A 19,199-nucleotide genomic window follows, 5' to 3' on the forward strand; every position below is an offset into this window, starting at 1 on the left:
AGTTGCAGAAAAGCTTCAGAGGTAGCCTGTAGCCAGGCCGTGTATAAATACAAGACAGCAACAGCCGAGCTGCCTCAGCATTCAGCTCAAAATCGAAAATTGAAATCACTCTCTCCGGAGCTCCTGCACCGTAGTCATCATCACCATGGCTAGGGAAGAAGAGCTCAAGGTAATAACAACACCAATCCAATCTTGCTGAATTTAATTCTTTTTCTTTCAGTGATCCATTGATCCATGTTGCTAACTGAGATAAATTGCGTTGCATTTTTTGTCCATGTGCAACAGAGAGTTGATCTGAAGGTGAACGTGAGCTGCTGCGAGGGATGCAGGAGGAAGGTGATGAAAGCCATAAGCCTGAAAGGTATCGAGTTCGTTCACTTCTCCTGTGTTCTTGTTGTTGTTCGTCAGAGACGCTGATCGAATTTGTGTTTCGTCAGAGATGCTTAATTTTGTGTTCGTGTGCATGGATTTTGTGTTTCGTCAGAGATGCTGAATTTTGTGTTTGTGTGCATGGGATGTTGCAGGCGTGCTGAGGACAGAGATCAACCCGTCGCTCGACAAGGTGACCGTCGTCGGCGACGTGGACAGCAGGGTGCTCGTCAAGAAGCTCTCCAAGGTCGGCAAGATCGCCGAGGTGATGGCGCCGCCGCCGTCGTCAACGGCGGCGCCTTCGGAAGAAGGCAAGAAGAGCGACGGCAATGGCGGCGAGAAGCCGACCTCGCCGGCGGACGAGAAGAGCGCCGCACGCAAGGACGAAGGCAAGGACGGCAAAGGCGACAAGTCGTCGGCGGCGAAGGCGTGCAAGCAGGAATGCAGCAAGTGCACGGCCGGGAAGGAAGCCGCCGACGAGGCTGGCCGCGCCGGTGGGAAGACTGCGTCGTCCAAGGACACGGTCACCGCCAAGAACTGCGACGACGTCGACGGCGACAAATCCGAACCGGCGGCGGTGGCGGTGGAGTACCAGTACCACCACCACTACAGCCGGCCGGAGCCGGCCATGGTGGTGCCGGTTCACCTCCCGTACTACGCCGCGAACGCGACGCCGTACTATGCCGGAGGATACTACCCGATCCCGCCGCCGATGCCGGCGATGCTCCGTCACCCTCCTCAGCTCCGGCCGCAGCCGTCACGCTTCGACGAGGACTACTTCAACGAGGACAACACCGTCGGCTGCCACGTCATGTGAAACCGCAAAACACGCCAAGCTCCTCCTGGCTCCCGCCATGTACAACCGATCGATCACCAAGAAATCAGCGACCACCATTCGTTTCTTCAATCTCAACACACACACACACACACACTCTTCAGAATGCATTTGCCGTTTAATCAAATCAACCAATCAAACAAAACAGCAATTAACTCGAATTCGATCATCCGTCATCTTCTTCCTCCCTCTCTTTCTACTCCTTAAAAAAAAGAAAGAAGAAGAAAGAGAGGAGGGCGTCTCGGGTGTGTTCGCTGCCGATGGATGGAAATATATCGTCTAAGCACGAAAAACAGAGCAGTCCATTAGCGTGTGATTAATTAAGTATTAGCTATTTTTAAAAAAAAATCAATATGATTTTTTAATCAAATTTCGTACTTTTTTTTTTAAAAAAACGCACCATTTAGCAATTTAAAAACCGTGCACCTTCAGTCCGAACACACCCGAATCAATCAACCAACCGGCAACCGACCGACGAAAGAACAAGCCAGAAAGCCGGCTGTTGCACGATTCCGTCACTGCTGCTGGCGTCCTGGCCTTCTCTGTACCCGGATTCGTGCATGCGATCCAGGACAGCAAAGGACGAACGGCCGGCGACGAGCGAACGCCATATGGTATATGAAAAAGATCGCCGAATATATGATGCCGCGCTCGCCCGCCCGCACGCACGCGCCGAGCCTTTTGTTTATTCGGTGGACGGCATCGCCACCGGCTTTGCGCTTGCTTGCGCGCGGATGAGACTGGAGAGTTGATACGAGCCAAATTTCGCACCTCAGATTATCAATAGCGACAACCAAAATTTCAACTTAAAAACAGTAAATTTCATAAAACTGTAACTATAGTGATAAAACTTGCGACCTATTTCAATTTACTGCAACGATAGCGCGAAAAAATATCACAAAACTGTAACTTTTATGTGACCCAAACTTAATGTTGACATATACATGTCTTGTAGTAGCACTGGCACACCACATAAAAGCTACAATTTTGCTTATCGTTACAGTAAACTGAAATATGTTATTAATGCTGCAGCAAACTGATAGTCTTATACAGGTTTCTGAAATTTACTCGTTTAAAAACCTAATTTTATAATTGATATGATTTTGTGATTTTTTTTAGCTTTTAAGACGCTAAAAACTCGTATGTGGAGTATATTTTATCTATAAATTAATTTTAATTGTTAATAAGCGTTACGGCTTATGAGTGAAATTATAGGCGAGACGAGCGATAAAGTTGGGCGAGGCGAGGGGGGGATCAGGGGTAGGTAGCCCGCTGCTGCTGCCGCTCTGCTTTTTGCCGAATTCTCTCTGTTGGCTCACTCTACGCTTGCACTAGCTCGGGATTCCTCCACTGAAACTGGCCATGAGCTTAGCTGCAAAATTCGACGATCTCTGCACTCCAAATTCGATGATCAACCTTTCGCTCGCACGAATGATTGAATTGACCCGTCGATTTTGCTGTTGCAACGACCGGAATAAAGCGTGTGGGGGGCGGCGGCAAAAACCGGGACCGCACGTACGTTGGTACACAACACCTATAGCTAAGCTTAAGAGCAGGTACAGGAGCAAGGCTATAAACCAGCTATAAATATATTTTAGAAAAATAAAGAAAGATAGAGAAAAGCAGCGGGCTACAGATCTGTAGCCAGCTGCAGCACAGACTCCAAGACGTAATGCGTGTATGACAGGTGAGACCAGATATTAATAGTATAGTAAGCAACTATTATATAAATTAGCTGTTACATTGGCTATAGATAATTTGGAGTTAGTAGTGGGCTATACTATTAAACTTGCTCTAAGCTAAGTGCGCGGTTTTCTGAATTTACAATGATGGTGGTGCTCTGTCGAGGGAATGATGATGATAGGTTTAGGTAAAATTTAATCGGGATACTAGCAGATTTGCAGGGAGTCAAGGCGTGATCGCATCGAATTCGATCCAAAAGCTGGGGACTTGTTAGTGAAAAAAAAAAGAGATTCAAATCAGAGCATGGAATTTTCGCATAAGAAATTGCATGGTGTTCCAGGAATTTCTGTAGTGCGACTGTGTAGGTGAACAAAATAAACGCTTAAGTTAAGTCTACGCGTTTTATAATTTAAAAAAACAGTCTAAAGTTTTTCTTTTCCAGGTTTGGTACTCCTTCCGAATGGAGGAAATTTTTAACAGAAATTTTCGCTGTAATGGGACAGATTCTTATAAATGTTTTTGAAATTTTTGTGTTCTTAAAGATCCCTTGTTTGACATACAGTAATGTTTGTTTTAAAAGACAGAAATTACGTAAACCATCTCAATTGTCATCCTTATTTTGAAATTTCACCTCATAATCCATTTTTTTTTTAAGAAAACACCCTCCACATTGCGAAGCTGAAATTGCTCTCCACCCCCAGCTACCCCTGCACATGTGTAGCTGTTTTAGCCTATTTTTTCTAGCTTGGATCCGTGACAGGCCATATCTATGAGGTCGGGCTCATCTAGCATAGCAACATCATTCTTTAGATAGCTAATGTCCACTGGATATCTAAAGCTCAAATGCAAGCATTATATTTATTATCACTCCTAAAATCTATATACAAATATGTCACATCAATCCATTAAACACATAAAGTTCAACATGCAAGCATATAGTAATTATGTCTATAATTTATTTCATTCTAGAACTAACATACACATGATAAATCTTCATTCTCAAGTTATTTTCACAATATTTTAATCCAAATTATTTTATTATTTCTCCAATATCTAACATATATCCTGCAACAAAACGCGGTGTATCATCTAGTTCTTTAGATAATAACAAGCTTGACTTAGCTGATAATGGCCTGTGACATATCCACGTCGAAAGAAATGAGCCGAATCAACTACTGGTGGGTAGAGTTTTGCAACAAAATAAGAGTGACGGTTTATGTAATTATGTCTTTTAAGAAAAATTGCATGGTGACCCGCGTATATTGCACAGCTAACATCGTTATATTTTTTATCACATAATAGCACATATGTATTTACATTTTATTATAAAATTATGTTAAAACGACAACATAATTCTAAATTTTGTACTATCTTGATCAAACTGACCAATGTGTAATTGTATATATGTGAGAGTTATTAATTATTTTTAATTTTAAATTTTAGTTATTTCTAAATTGTATTCCGATATGGATTTTTTTTACAAAATGTATGGCATGAGTATTAAAAAAGTACTATGTGATAATGATCAGAGAGGAATTGTGTGATTGGTTGAGAAGAGTATGTGAAGGAGAATAGTTGTGTCCCAAAATATAAGTGAGAATGATTGAAGAAAGTGTGTGATTGATTGAGAAGACAAAGTAGTTATGTCCCAAAAATGTACTAATATTTTTTAGGTTAGCACGAGTATTAAACAAATAAATAAGAATGATTGGAAAAAGTGTGTGATCGGTTGAGACGATGAGATAGTTTAAGAAATAGTTTAATTTTAAGAGAAGACATTGTGCTAGAATTAACAATATTGTGAGATAGTGGTAGTAACTAGTATACATTTTTAGACCCTGACACGGTCTCCGAGATGCTACTTTGATCAACAATATATTAAATAAAAAGAGTTGTATATTATAATAGTTTATTTAAGATAAATCCAGTAACATCAATTTTATATATTTGATTTTTTTTATTTTTTTGCTATTAATGGTTAAAGTAAAAAATATTTGACTTGTCATTATGCTAAAAATATTTATATTTTGGGACGGAGCAATGGAGTAGATAGCAATAGATAGCTTTGGGTGTGATCGGCGGTGCTCGCTGCTGCTGCTGCTGCAAGAGCTAAAAACGATTGCAGCGGCAGCAGCTGAAACAGCCGTGGCAACCATAGCGGGTACAGCAGCCAGCGGTTCCGATCAGCCCTTTTGTTTATCTGGGCCTTGTTTAGTTCTAAATTTTTTCTTCAAACTTTAACTTTTCTATTACATTAAAACTTTCCTACACATATAAACTTATAACTTTTTCGTCAAATTATTTTAATTTCAACCAAACTTCTAATTTAACGTGAACTAAAAACAGCCCTGATTTAATACCGCTCTGGCGCTCTCCCATCCAGGGACTGCACCGCTGCACAGCGTGTACATGGGCCCAGCGGCACAACCCCTGTCAGCTTGAAAGCCTGATAAAGGCCCAGCTGTAGCCCAACCTAGCACGCCACAAAACCGACGGCTGGAATGCCGGTGGATAGCATCGCTCGTAGCACAGTACAAGTAGTGTACCGCGCAAGCTTATCCAAAAGGTTTGCTAGCTTCCCATGGAAGGAAAGAACTTTCTGGAACACGGCAGTTACACGAGACTAGTGTACTCCAAGTTGGGCCCCACCATAGGTAGGGTCGCCATGGCCAGGAAAGCCGGAAGAGGAAACAAAAAAAATCTTTTATGAAACCCCACAAAAAAAAATCGTCAGTCTGCTCTTTTGGCTCTTTAGTTTCCCATTCTGCCCCTCGAGTCACTTGGAGAGTTTGGTGGCTTTCTTTTGCCTTCGCTGCGAAGGACCAAGGTCAAATCAGGTACCAGAAGGTCCCCATCAGTTACTTACGGCTGATTATAAGCCAGCTTATTAACGATAAATAATCTGTGAGTAAAATTTTGTATACGGGTGTTTAGCGACTTAAATATTAGTGCTGAAAAAAACTACGTTAAAAAGATTAAAATTAATCTTAAAAATATAGTTTTAAATCTAAATTTTAACATTCATCTTTAATATAAGTTACTAGGTCTTTCTCCCTGCTTTACTACGGCAATTACTAAGTATTTAGTGTTCTTGTTGATAATAATTGAGCTTAGGAGTAAAAATATATTAGTTATTAACCACAAATAAACTGGATTACCAAACCAGGTTTGGAGAAGTTAATTAGTAGACTTTGTAGGAGATTGTAGATGAAAAATATTAGGTTTTTGTCGGCTAAATTTTGCATCGCAACTTTGTAAGAAAATTTTGCTGAAAAATCAATATTTATTAGTACTAATTACAAAAAAGAACGAGTATTATAAAAATGATAGATTAGATATGTTTGAAATGTTGTGAAAATAATACGAGAGGTGATGATTGGATATGCTTGCATGTTGATTTGTACATTTTAATAAATTATAGATTATGTTGTATAGCTTGCGTGAGCTTTGATACGTAATTATTGTTAGTGGATGATGAGTTGACATGTTTGTACGTTAAACTTTGGATTTAGATTTAGTTGTTTAGGTGTGTTCGCTATTACTGGTTCCAGAACTCTCCGCACGGGAAACTGAACGGTCTATTAGCACGTGTTTAATTAAGTATTAGCTATTTTTTTAAAAAAAATAGATTAATTTGATTTTTTAAGCAATTTTCGTATAGAAACATTTGTAAAAACACACCGTTTAGCAGTTTGAAAAACGTGCGCGCGAAAAAGAGAGAGAGGGGTTAGGGAAAGGGGTGTCCGAACACACCCGTTGTCACTATCCCAACTCACTTTTCTCGTATTTTGTGTGCACGTTTTCTAAATGGCTAAACATCATATTTATTTTAAAAAAATATATAAAAATTGTTTTAAAAATTATATTGATTCTTTTTGAAGAATACTTAGTTAATCATGCGCTGATAAAACCGTGTGTGAGATTTGCTTTATGGGAAAATATAGATAGTGCATATATTGAAGTAAATTGCGAGGACATTGCCTAATTGCCAAGTTATTCTTTCCTGTCCTTTTGAATCTGGCCCTGCACCTGCGATCAGCGATCGACCAAGCATCGAGCTGTAGTAATGTCCTCTACCGATTTGACGGAGATTTCGAAGGATTTTCGCTGACTTGACATCGCCGCTGGATCAGATTTGTGGTGAAAGCTGATAAAGGAAAGCCATGTGTCGATCAACGGACAGTGGTATACTCCTCTCGTTAGCTCTCGTTAGGTATAGCCAACTATTAGCTCTAAATTATTTAGACATTATAATAGTCAATTTATATAATAGTTGCTTACTATACTATTAATAACTGGTCCCACTTATCATACACATATTATATCTTGGAGTCCGTGCTGCAGCTGGCTACATATCTGCAGCCCGCTGCTCTTATCTCTCTTCCTTTATCTCTTTAAAATATGTTTATAGCTGTTTTATAGTTTGTTATTGTACCTGCTACTAATATTACATCACTTCGTAGTTGGACTCGATAAACAGTCGAGATTTTGATTAAAGAGGAACTAGTCATTCAAAAAAAAAAAATCCCTGGCCTTTCGTGGTAAAACAGAATTAAGAAATCTTCATTTGGAAATGCAGCATAGTTAAATGTGCGTCTCTCCAGCTTGATTTTATCTACCAACAAGAGAAATGCAGAACAATGGATTAAAATAGTGCCGCATCTTCATATTGCTTATTACCTGCTCAAACATTTTTATTGCCTTATTAACATTCATTTGTTGGAATTTTTTTTATCATCTATGGAGCTTGGCGACGTGAAAGGCAAAGGCAAGAAGGGGAAGGGAGTTTCTATGGGCCTTGCTGGTGCCGTTGGCGCACTCCCACACCGACAAGGCCAAGTGGTGTGTGCTGGAGAGGTGGCGGCGGGGCCAAGCTCAAAAAGTTAGGTGTTAGGCCAACGGCGGGGAGAAGAAGAGGAGGCGACGATTAGGGTTTGTGTGTTTGCATGAATCTTAAAGTGTTTGAAACGAAAGTTCACAAGATATTCTGGTTTTTTTTTCAAATGTAGAGTAGCGCTAGGGAGTGACGGCGGAGGAGGTGGGGTCAAGTTTAAGATGTTGGGAGCTGTGGCGGCGGAGGAGGGAAGAAGAGGAGGAGTAGGAGATTAGGGTTTAGGTGTTTGCACGAATCCCAAAGCGATACGACGTTTCAGAATTCACAAGATATTTATGGGCTACTTTTTTCTAAATGTACAATAGTCAGTTTCTTCATTTATTCGTCTCACATTCCTAATTTCCAATTAAGACAGGGACCTAACAGCAAAAAGGCCAAGTCCCCCCGCGACAGAACGGGCACGACCGAGACCCACGCGCTCACGCAGCAACCTCCGTACACACGTCGCACTTGACTTGCGTGGACTCCAATTTCCCATTTTGCCCCTCCCTGCTCAACCAAATTGCCACTAAACCGCTCACCACTCACTAATCTATCAGGGGCAAGATCGTATTTTGCCACTAATCCCACTAATCCCCCTGCGCGCTTCTCGTATAACTACTCCCCACTGCTCTCTTCGATCCCCTCCTCTTCTGCTTTTTAGCGAAATCCGAGAGAAAAAATTGCCTGCAAAAAAAATCCAAACGTCGTTCTGATCGATCGGCCGTTCGAGTTCACGGCGGAGATGGAGCACGAGCACGGTGGCGGTGGCCGCGGCCGCGGGAGGGGTCGCGGTGGCGGGCGTGGCGGCGGTGGCGGCGATGGTCGCGGAGCCGGTTATGGTGGCGGTGGTGGTGGTGTCGGCGGGCGCGGTGGGCGTGGGCCTGCTGGTGGTGGTGGTGGACGCGGGTACGAGCCCGGCGGCGGGCGTGGGTACGGTGGCGGCGGCGGCGGTGGTGGACGTGGGTATGGCGGCGGAGGCGGCGGTGGTGGGTACGAGTCCGGCGGTGGGCGTGGGTATGGCGGCGGTGGACGTGGGTATGAATCCGGCGGTGGGCGTGGACCTGGCGGCGGCGGCCGTGGGCACGAGTCCGGCGGTGGCGGTGGCCGCGGCGGGAACGTGTGGGCGCAGCCGGGGAGAGGGCGCGGAGGAGCCCCCGCCCCGGCGCCGGCGCCAGCACCAGCAGCGAGGAGGATCCAGGACGAGGGGGCCGCGAGGTCGTCGGGTACCGTTGGTAAGCGTCTCACCAAGTATAATTGGTGCTTTGTACGGTTTGTCATTTTCACCTTGTTCCTTTGCAGTAATAATGTTCGAAACAGTTAGTTCGATCAAGCGGTCTGGGGTTTCATGTTACTCCAGTATACTATTAGTTGTACACGCACTTTGATTACGCCTAATTGTGGTAGCGATCTGGTCTCTGTTTTCCGCTATATGTGCCGATGATAGAGTAGAAGCAGAGGAGATGCTGCTGATTTTTGCTCTAGAGTGGTGTGCTTCTGAATGTACCATCACATTTTTTTTTGTTATGTCACGAAACACTGCAGGGAAGCATCTAGGATTTAGAAAGTCCCTAGGACGTTCAGTTTCTTACTTGAAAGTGCATCATGAGCAACATTTGCTCTGTCATTTCCATCTGGGAAGTCGTTTTGGAAAAGCAAAATTTCTAGGGGGGGACTACAACTTGTTGATCCATTTTGTTCTAACTGCTCGTTAAGTTGCTGATTTTGCTTACTCCTATGTGAACTTGACCTGTTTTTGTTTCTAACGGTTCTTCATTTTCCTTCAGAGCGCATTGCTTCTACTGAGGTTGTAAGAGTACAACCACCTGCACCCCCAGTTGCTGTGTCTCGTAGTGGCACGCGTGTGCCAATGCGAAGACCTGATGGTGGAGGCTCAGTATCGAAAGCCAAGGTCAAATTGTTGGTGAACCATTTTATAGTTAAGTACCGACAGGCATCAACTGTTTTTCACTATGACATAGACATCAAGCTTGATATAAGTTCCCCCAAGGCTTCAGACAAGGAGCTCTCCAAGGGAGATTTTCTTACTGTCAAGGACGAGCTCTTCAAGGATGAGAGCTTTCGGCGGCTTTCATCAGCTGTTGCTTATGATGGAAAAAGAAATTTATTTACTTGTGCTGAGCTACCAGATGGTTTGTTTCGTGTCAAAGTCCGTTCACGGACTTACATTGTATCTGTGGAGTTCAAGAAGAAGCTTCCTTTGAGCCAACTCTCGGAACTGCCTGTGCCCAGAGAGGTCTTGCAGGGGCTTGATGTCATTGTGCGTGAGGCCTCTAGCTGGCGCAAGATTATCATTGGTCAGGGATTTTACTCGCAGGGCCGCAGTGTGCCCATTGGGCCGGATGTTGTAGCTCTCAAAGGAACCCAGCAGACCCTGAAATGCACTCAGAAAGGACTGATCCTTTGTGTGGACTATTCGGTTATGCCGTTTCGCAAAGCTGGACCTGTGTTGGATCTTGTTCAGAAGTCTGTGAGATACCTTGACTACAGGACAACACTAAACAAACACCAATTGGACACTTTGAAGAATGAACTCAAAGGCCAGCGTGTCACTGTAAATCATAGGAGGACAAAGCAGAAGTACATTGTTAAAGGTTTGACTGATAAACCTGCAAGTCAGATAACTTTTGTAGATTCTGAATCAGGACAGACCAAGAAGCTTCTTGATTACTATTCGCAGCAGTATGGCAAGGTTATTGAGTATCAAATGCTTCCATGCTTGGATTTGAGCAAGAGCAAGGACAAGCAAAACTATGTGCCGATTGAATTGTGTGATCTTCTTGAAGGGCAGAGATACCCAAAAGCAAGCTTAAATAGGAATTCTGATAAAACACTGAAAGAAATGGCTTTGATCCCTGCCTCAAGGAGGAAGGAGGAGATTCTGGAGTTGGTGAATGCTGACGATGGGCCTTGCAGGTAACTGTTTCAACTTTCGAGTTCCAACTCTTTCCACTGTTTGCAAACGCCTAATTGATCTTGAAACTTAACATGTTGCTATGATTAATTAGTAGTAGTGGTGGTAGTACAACTATAGATTCGTGGATTCAATGGAAATACTTCTCTGCGTAACGACCTAGTACTACAAAACTTGGGTTAATATATGTGTGCGAAACAACAACAGACTTAACTACCTCAAATATTGTATGGGTCAAACGGTCGACTTATTGTTCTCCTTGTCACATTTGTCTTACTGATATTTTACTGTTATTACTCATTTTTTTCCTTGGCTAAGGGAGAACATGAACTTAACTGATCTTTGTCATTCCATTTTGGAGAAAATTAATGAACTACTCTCGATCATTTTAACTTCAGAACTAGAGATAACTGATGTATCTTATCATGTACTAATTACTATTTTTATTCCAGGGGTGAAATTGCTCAGCAGTTTGGGATTTCTTTGGATGTACAAATGATGGAAGTCACTGGTAGGACCCTTCCTCCTCCCAGCCTAAAACTTGGCACCTCCAGTGGCCAACCCTGCAAATTCAATATTGATCAGCCTAACTGCCAGTGGAACCTTATGGCGAAAAGACTAGCAGAGGGCCGGGTGCTTCAGTGCTGGGGCGTCGTGGACTTCAGTGCAAATTCTGGGCAGCATGCCCTGAATGGGAACATGTTTATTGACAAGGTTGTCAGGAAGTGCTGCGACCTTGGCGTACAGATGAACCGTAACCCATGCTATGTGCAACTGTTAGATATGGAGGTGCTATCCGATCCACATCAGCTCTTCGAGGAGCTTAACAAAGCTAAGCAGGCGGCAGCCAGTAAGAAACAGAAGCTGCAGCTCCTCTTCTGCCCAATGTCTGATCAGCATCCTGGGTACAAGACGCTGAAGCTTATCTGCGAGACGCAGCTGGGGATCCAGACCCAGTGCTTCTTGAGCTTCCTCGCGAACAAGCAACAGGGACAGGACCAGTACATGTCCAACCTTGCTCTGAAGATCAACGGCAAGATTGGAGGAAGCAACATCCAACTGTTTGGTGAATCGCTCCCGCGGATCTCCGGCGCGCCATACATGTTCATCGGCGCCGACGTGAATCACCCATCGCCGGGGAACGTCGAGAGCCCGTCGATTGCAGCAGTGGTGGCCTCGGTGGATCAAGGCGCCAGCAAGTACGTGCCAAGAATCCGCGCTCAGCCTCACCGCTGCGAGGTGATCCAGCACCTCGGCGACATGTGCAAGGAGCTCATCGGCGTGTTCCAGAAGCAGAACCGCGTGAAGCCCCAGAGGATCATCTACTTCCGCGACGGCGTCAGCGACGGGCAGTTCGACATGGTGCTGAACGAGGAGCTGGCGGACATGGAGAAGGCGATCAAGACCAAGGACTACTCCCCGACGATCACCGTGATCGTGGCCAAGAAGCGGCACCACACCAGGCTGTTCCCCAAGGACCTGAACCAGCAGCAGACCAAGAACGGCAACGTGCTCCCCGGCACGGTGGTGGACACCGGCGTGGTCGACCCGGCGGCGTACGACTTCTACCTGTGCAGCCACAACGGGCTGATCGGGACGAGCCGGCCGACGCACTACTACAGCCTTCTGGACGAGCACGGCTTCGCCTCCGACGACCTGCAGAAGCTGGTGTACAACCTCTGCTTCGTCTTCGCCCGCTGCACCAAGCCGGTGTCGCTGGCCACGCCCGTCTACTACGCCGACCTCGCCGCCTACCGCGGCAGGCTCTACTACGAGGGCATGATGATGTCGCAGCCGCCACCGTCTTCCGCGGCGTCGTCGTCGTCGGCATCCTCCTCCGGCGCCGGCGCTTCCGACTTCAGGAGCTTCCCGGCGCTGCACGAGGATCTGGTGGACAACATGTTCTTCATCTGACGACAGCCTTTCGTCGCATGGTCCGGTGGTCTCTCTCTGTTCTTAGTTTACCTCTTACTGCGTGGAGTCTCAGGTCATAGACTCATTAGTCACAGACTCACAGGTTGTCTATCTTTTGACTTTTGTTGACCGTGTCGTCGGTCTTGGTAGTTGGTAGTCTTATACATACTGTTGAGGCTGCATTATGGTTGCACAAGAAAGTTTAAGAGTACTATACTGGTACTCTGTATTTTGCAATTCTCGTGCGGATGCTATGGAGTAGGATGTTTCTAGAACACGGCTGTTCCGCTACTGACTTCGAGACGGGGCCCAGAACGGAGTCGCCACGTCTAGGAAAGCCGAAAGCGGGAAAAGAAAATTCTCGTTTTGCTCCTTCCTACTGTAGTCCTTTTCCATTCTGCCCCTCTGATTACTTGAGTACTTTCTTTGTTTCAAAGCAAATATAAATATATGGTTTAAATTCGTAGTACTAAAACATGTCACCTTCTATACTAGTTTTGTTCATTATGCGATAGAGTGAGTAGTACATATTAGGAGCTTTATCGTTTTTTAAAAAATAAGTCAAAGCAGAAATAATTTTGGAGTTGATTTTTAAGATATTTTTGATGTAGTTTATTTTTTATAGACTTTTAAGTTATTAGAAACATATATTAAAATTGTATACGTACATTATTTTTTGGACATTAATAAGCTCTTATGATTTGTAATTAACTTTTAGACAACTGATGAGAGTCTCCTGCAAGGCTGCAATCCAGGCCTGTAAGAAGAAATGGTTCAAATTACTACCTAGATAGGCTAGATTGCTTATTGCTACCTGCTCGAAATCGAATACAGTAGCTCATTAGTACTTTGCTTGTGTTACACGTCTTATTTTCCAATTTGGACATAACACGGGGATCTAACAGAAAAAAGGCCACATCCCAAATTCTGGACTTCCCAATTATTCCTACCCAAGATGACTCCACGCGGCAGGTTGCCAACGTCCACTTGACTCGTGTAAACTCCTCATGTCCCACTTTGTCCCTCTTAGCGCAACAAAATTGCTGCCGGAGCACACAGAAACTTGCCATCCGTCAGGGGCAAAATCGTATTTTCGCACATAATTCTCGTGCCCAAGCAAAATTCACCTGCGCGCCCTCCTCCTATAACTACCCCTCGCTGCCATCTTCGATCCCCTCCTCCTCCTCCTCTGCTCTAGCGAAAGCCGAGAGAGAGAGAGAAAAAAATCCGTCACGAAATCCACACGCTTCTGAGTTCTGATCTGTGGGTTCGAGTTCACGGCGGAGATGGCCGGTCGCGGTGGCCGCGACCCCCGGAGAGGTTACGACGGCGGCTACGGGTACCCGAGAGGCGGAGGAGGGCAAGGGGGTACTAACCGGGGAAGAGACGGGCAGCGCGGTGGAGGAAGAAACGGGCCTCGCGGAGGACGCTTTCCCGGTGGAAGAGGAGTCGAGCCTCGCAGAGGCGGCGATATTCTGGGAGGAGGCCAAGGCGGTGGGCGGGGGACTGCTGGTGGTGGTGGTGGTCTTGGTCGAGGAGGGTCCGAGCTCGGCAGTGGGAGCGGAACTGGCGGCGCGTGGGTGCTTGACGTGAACGACTTCCCGGAGTTGGGGAGTGGGGGGAACGCCCGTGCGCGGTCGGCGATGGCGCCCGCGCGACCACCGAGACCAGCACGACCACCAGCGCCAGCGTCACCACCACCGCCACCACCACCACCAGCGCCAGCGTCACCACCACCACCACCACCACCAACGCCAGCGTCACCACCACCACCACCACCAGCGCCAGCAGCGAAGGGGATCCAGGACGAGGGATCCTCGAGTTCGTCGTGGTCCGTTGGTAATTTCCTCTCCTGATTCAATCGGTGCTTTAATTTTGTGCGGTTTGGCATGTTTGCTCTGTTCCTTGGCATTAGGAATGTTGGAAACTGATCGATCAAGTGGTCGATCTGGGGTTTTGCACTTTCGAGATAGTATATTAATCTACGCAGAGTTTGATTTCGCCTATTCATGCGAGTGATCTGGGTTGTGTTTTCTGCTGTTTCGATGATTTTTTTTCGAACAAGATGCTGTTTCGATGATAAGAGTAGAAGCAGAGGGATGCCGATTTTGCACTAGAACGGTCCTTGTGCTTCTGAATGCATTTGATCACGATTTTATTGCTGATGTCACGAAACACCGCAGGGGAGCATTTGGATTTCAGAAATTACATAAGACGGGTGTTATTCTTCCTTGAATGTGAATCGGATGCAACATTTACTGTCATTTTACTTTGGGAAAACGTTGTGCAAATGCAGAATTTCTAGGGGTTTTTCACAGCTTGGTGATCCATTTTTTTTCGAAGTTCTAACTGCATTACTGCACGTGAAGTGCCTCTCCTGATTCAATCGGTCCTTTGTGCGGTTTGCAATGTTTACTCTTCTCCTTACTAGCATTATGAATGTTCGAAACTGATTGATCAAGTGGTTGATCTGGGGTTTAGTTCTTTCGAGAGGGTTTAGTACTTCCGACATTGCATATTAATCTGCACATAGTTTGATTTCGCTTTCATGCGAGTGATCTGAGCTCTGTTTCCCGTGGTGTGTCGATGAGACGATGATAGAGTAGAAGCAGATCGAGATATGTTGATTTTGCACTAGTATGATGTGAATCTGAATGTACGATCAATTTTTCTTTTGTTGATGATGTGTCGATGATAGAGTAGAAGCAGATCGAGATATGTTGATTTTGCACTAGTATGATGTGAATCTGAATATACGATCATTTTTTTTTTGTTGACGTCACGTACCATCAACATTTTTTTTTCTAAAGGCAGGGTTGCATTTAGATTTCAGAAAATTCATAGGAAGAGTAATTCCTTGCTTGAATGTGAATCATATTACTTTAGGGGGAATATCGATCTACAGTTTGGTGATCCCTTCTGTTCTAGTTTTAAGTTTAACTACACGTTGAGTTGGTGGGTTTGCTTGTGTAAACTTGACATTCTCTGTTTCTAACCACTCTTCCGTTTCCTTTAGAGCGCATTCCCTACGGTGAGGATGAAAAAGAAGAACCACCGGCAACCCCAATTGCTTCCAGTAACAAGAATAAAAGAGAAGAACCACCTACCAAACATAGGCCAATGGCAAGACCACCTGGTGGTGGAGGTCCATTATCTAAAGGCGAGGTCAAATTGTTGGTGAACCATTTTTCAGTCGACTACCCAAAGGAATCAACCTTTTTTCACTATGAAATACGAATCAAGCTTGGTGACGGTCCCAACAGAAAGCTCTCAAAGGCAGAGCTTCTTACAGTCAAGAATGAGCTCTTCGAGCACGAGAGCCTTCAGGAGCTTTCGTCAGCTGTTGCTTATGATGGAGAGAGAAATTTATACACTTGTGCTGAACTACCAGAAGACTGCATAGTCCCTGTGAGCAAATTCCGTGTGAAGGACAGTTCACGGACCTACATTGTATCAGTGAAGTTGAAGAAGCCGCTGCCTTTAAGCGAACTCTTGGAGCAGCGGCCTGGGCCTAGAGATGTCATGCAGGGCCTTGATGTCATTGTGCGTGAGGCATCTAGCTTCGGCAAGATTGTCCTTGGTCAGAGATTTTACCCGCAGAGCGGCAGTGAGGCCATCAGTGATAGCAATATTGTAGCTCTCAAAGGAACCCAGCAGAGCCTTAAATGCACTCAGAAAGGGCTGATCCTGTGTGTGGACTATTCGGTTTTGCCATGTTGGAAAGCTGGATCTGTGTTGGACCTTGTTAAGACTATGAAGTTCATGGAATACCCGCTCTTGGAAGACCAATTGAAAAAATTGAACAATGCGCTCAAAGGCCTGTGTGTTACTGTAAGTCACAGGAAGACTGAGGAGAAGTACACTGTTAAAGGCTTGACAGATAAACCTGCCGACCAGATAACTTTTAAAGACTCTAAATCAGGACAGACGACGAAGCTTATCGAGTACTATAAGGAGACGTATAAGAAAGAGATTGAGCATCCGATGCTTCCATGCTTGGATTTGAGCAAGAGCAAGTGCAAACAAAACTATGTGCCGATTGAATTTTGTAATATTCCTGAAGGGGAGAGGTATCCAGTGGCGAGGTTAGATGACAAGAAGTCTGATAATAAGGGCGTACAAGAGAAGCCATCTACAAAGACGACACTGAGAAAAATTTCTATAAAGGTTGCCTCTAGTCGGAAGGAGGAGATTCTGGACTTGGTGGGGAATGCTCAAGATGGGCCTTGCAGGTATCTGTTTGAGTTTCGACCCCTTTCCACTTTTTGCAAACGTCTAACTATCGTCATCCCTAATATTAACATGTTGCTACGATTAATGAGTAGTAGGGTCATATACTCAATGAGAACTTCTCTGCATAAACAACCTGCTACCACAAAACTTGTGCTGAACTGCTGATGCTGTAATTGTGTGAAACCTGATCTTCGAACAAAGATATGCATTTGCTTATTCCCGTAAACTCGTCCTGATGCTATATATCGGTAAAAGAAACAAGAGACTTCAACTGCTTACTGTGTTGGGGTCAACTCGTTGCTCTGCTTACCTTTATCTTCATGATATTCAACTGTTCAACTGATAATTAGCTTAATTTTGATCTTTATCATTTTATTTTGGAGAAAATGAGCTGATCTTGATCTGTTTAATTTCAACTATAGAACTATAGAGAGAGCTAATGTATCTTGTCAGGCGCTAACTTACTGTTTTAATTCCAGGGGAAAAATAGCTCAGCGATTCAGGATTTCTTTAGATGCAGCAATGATGGAAGTCACTGGTAGGATTCTTGCTCCCCCCACCCTAGAACTTGGCACTGGCACCTCCAGAGGCCAGACCTTCAAATTCACTATTCATCAGGATGACTGCCAGTGGAACTGGAAGCTTAAAAAATACGATAAACGAGTAGTAGCACATGGCGGGACTCTTAACTGCTGGGGCGTCGTCGATTTCAGTGAAGGCGACCTAGAGAGCAAGTTTATTGACAAGGTTGTCAGGAAGTGCTCCGCCCTTGGCATGGTCATGACCCGTAAACCATGCTATGAGCATGTGTCAAATATGGAAGTGCTATCCGATCCAAAGAGCCTCAGAGATGCGCTTATCGAAGCGAAGCGTGCCGCGGAGGAGGAAGACAAGAAGCTGCAGCTCCTCTTCTGCCCGATGCTCAACCGGTGCCATGGGTACAAGACCCTGAAGTTGATGTGCGAGACGGAGCTGGGGATCCAGACCCAGTGCTTCTTGAGCACCGCCGCAAAACTCGACGAAAAACGACAGGACCAGTACATTACCAACCTTGCTCTGAAGATCAACGGCAAGATCGGGGGTAGCAACATGCAGCTCGACCCGGACTCGATCCCAGTGGTGTCCGCCAAGGATTTCATGTTCATCGGTGCGGACGTGAACCACCCTCCGCCTGGGAATGTCAGTAAGGACATCCCGTCCATAGCAGCCGTGGTGGCCTCCGTTGATAAAGGCGCCAGCAAGTACGTGACAAGGATCCGCGCCCAGTATCACCGGTGCGAGATGATCCAGAACCTCGGTGATATCTGCAAGGAGCTCATCGGCGCGTATGAGAAGGTAAACAGGAAGAAGCCTGATAGCATCATCTACTTCCGCGACGGCGTCAGTGACGGTCAGTTCGACATGGTGCTGAACGAGGAGCTGGCGGACATGGAGAATAAGATCATGGTGGGTGACTACCCGAAGATCACCGTGATCGTTGCCAAGAAGAGGCACCACACGCGGCTGTTCCCCAAGGACAGGAACCAGCGGCAGACCAAGAACGGCGACGTGCTCCCCGGCACGGTGGTGGACACCGACGTGGTCGACCCGACGGCGTACGACTTCTACCTGTGCAGCCACAAGGGGGAGGTCGGGACGAGCCGGCCGACGCACTACTACAGCCTTCTGGACGAGCACGGCTTCGCCTCCGACGACCTGCAGAAGCTGGTGTACAACCTCTGCTTCGTCTTCGCCCGCTGCACCAAGCCGGTGTCGCTGGCCACTCCCGTCTACTACGCCGACCTCGCCGCCTACCGCGGCAGGCTCTACTACGAGGGCATGATGATGTTGCAGCCGGCGGCGTCAGCGGCATCTGCCTCCGAGGCCATGATGCCGGCGGCACAGCCCCAGGCGGCTGCGGCTGCGGCTGCGGCAGCGTCGCCGTCGTCGTCAGCGGCATCCTCATCTGAGGGCATGACGGCGTCCCAGCCCCAGGCGCCGGCGGCGGAGGCGGCATCCTCCTCCGCGGGAGCTGCCGACTTCAGGGAGTTGCCTCCGATGCACGGGGATCTGTTGAACAACATGTTCTTCCTCTGACGACAGCTTTTCGCCGCATATGGTCTCTCGTTGCCAGGTACTCCTCGTATGGTCCTGGAACTTGCGTTTGATTTTCTGGTTGTGATACCTGTCCGTGTCCCGGTGTCTGTTCTTTAACTGCCTGGAGTCTCTCATGTCTTTGGGTGGTTTATCCATAGTAAATTTTTGTCCGTGTCATATCTTTTGCAGTCCTATACATGCTGTCGGGCTGCATGGTTGCACAATAAAAGTTTCTTCTTTTGCAATCTTCATTATTTTGATGTGCGAACAGTAAAATGTAT

General features: G+C 45.8%; 3 protein-coding genes across 3 annotated transcripts; all 3 read left to right on the forward strand.

The window, feature by feature from the left end:
* Positions 1-64: 64 nt before the first annotated feature.
* On the forward strand, positions 65-1,469 carry LOC127771780 (uncharacterized). Its single transcript, XM_052297712.1, has 3 exons — positions 65-169; positions 286-361; positions 525-1,469. The coding sequence occupies exons 1-3, from the start codon at positions 146-148 to the stop codon at positions 1,184-1,186; spliced, it is 762 nt and encodes a 253-aa protein (XP_052153672.1). The 5' UTR covers positions 65-145; the 3' UTR covers positions 1,187-1,469.
* A 6,960-nt stretch (positions 1,470-8,429) lies between these two features.
* On the forward strand, positions 8,430-12,846 carry LOC127771285 (protein argonaute 2). Its single transcript, XM_052297163.1, has 3 exons — positions 8,430-8,995; positions 9,548-10,697; positions 11,148-12,846. The coding sequence occupies exons 1-3, from the start codon at positions 8,506-8,508 to the stop codon at positions 12,607-12,609; spliced, it is 3,102 nt and encodes a 1,033-aa protein (XP_052153123.1). The 5' UTR covers positions 8,430-8,505; the 3' UTR covers positions 12,610-12,846.
* A 966-nt stretch (positions 12,847-13,812) lies between these two features.
* Positions 13,813-19,141, forward strand: LOC127771160 (protein argonaute 3). The gene is made up of 3 exons (XM_052296997.1): positions 13,813-14,448; positions 15,626-16,841; positions 17,322-19,141. The coding sequence occupies exons 1-3, from the start codon at positions 13,896-13,898 to the stop codon at positions 18,916-18,918; spliced, it is 3,366 nt and encodes a 1,121-aa protein (XP_052152957.1). The 5' UTR covers positions 13,813-13,895; the 3' UTR covers positions 18,919-19,141.
* The last annotated feature ends 58 nt before the right edge of the window (positions 19,142-19,199 follow it).

The sequence above is a fragment of the Oryza glaberrima genome, chromosome 4, assembly GCF_000147395.1.
Source record: "Oryza glaberrima chromosome 4, OglaRS2, whole genome shotgun sequence".
NCBI lineage: Eukaryota > Viridiplantae > Streptophyta > Magnoliopsida > Poales > Poaceae > Oryza > Oryza glaberrima.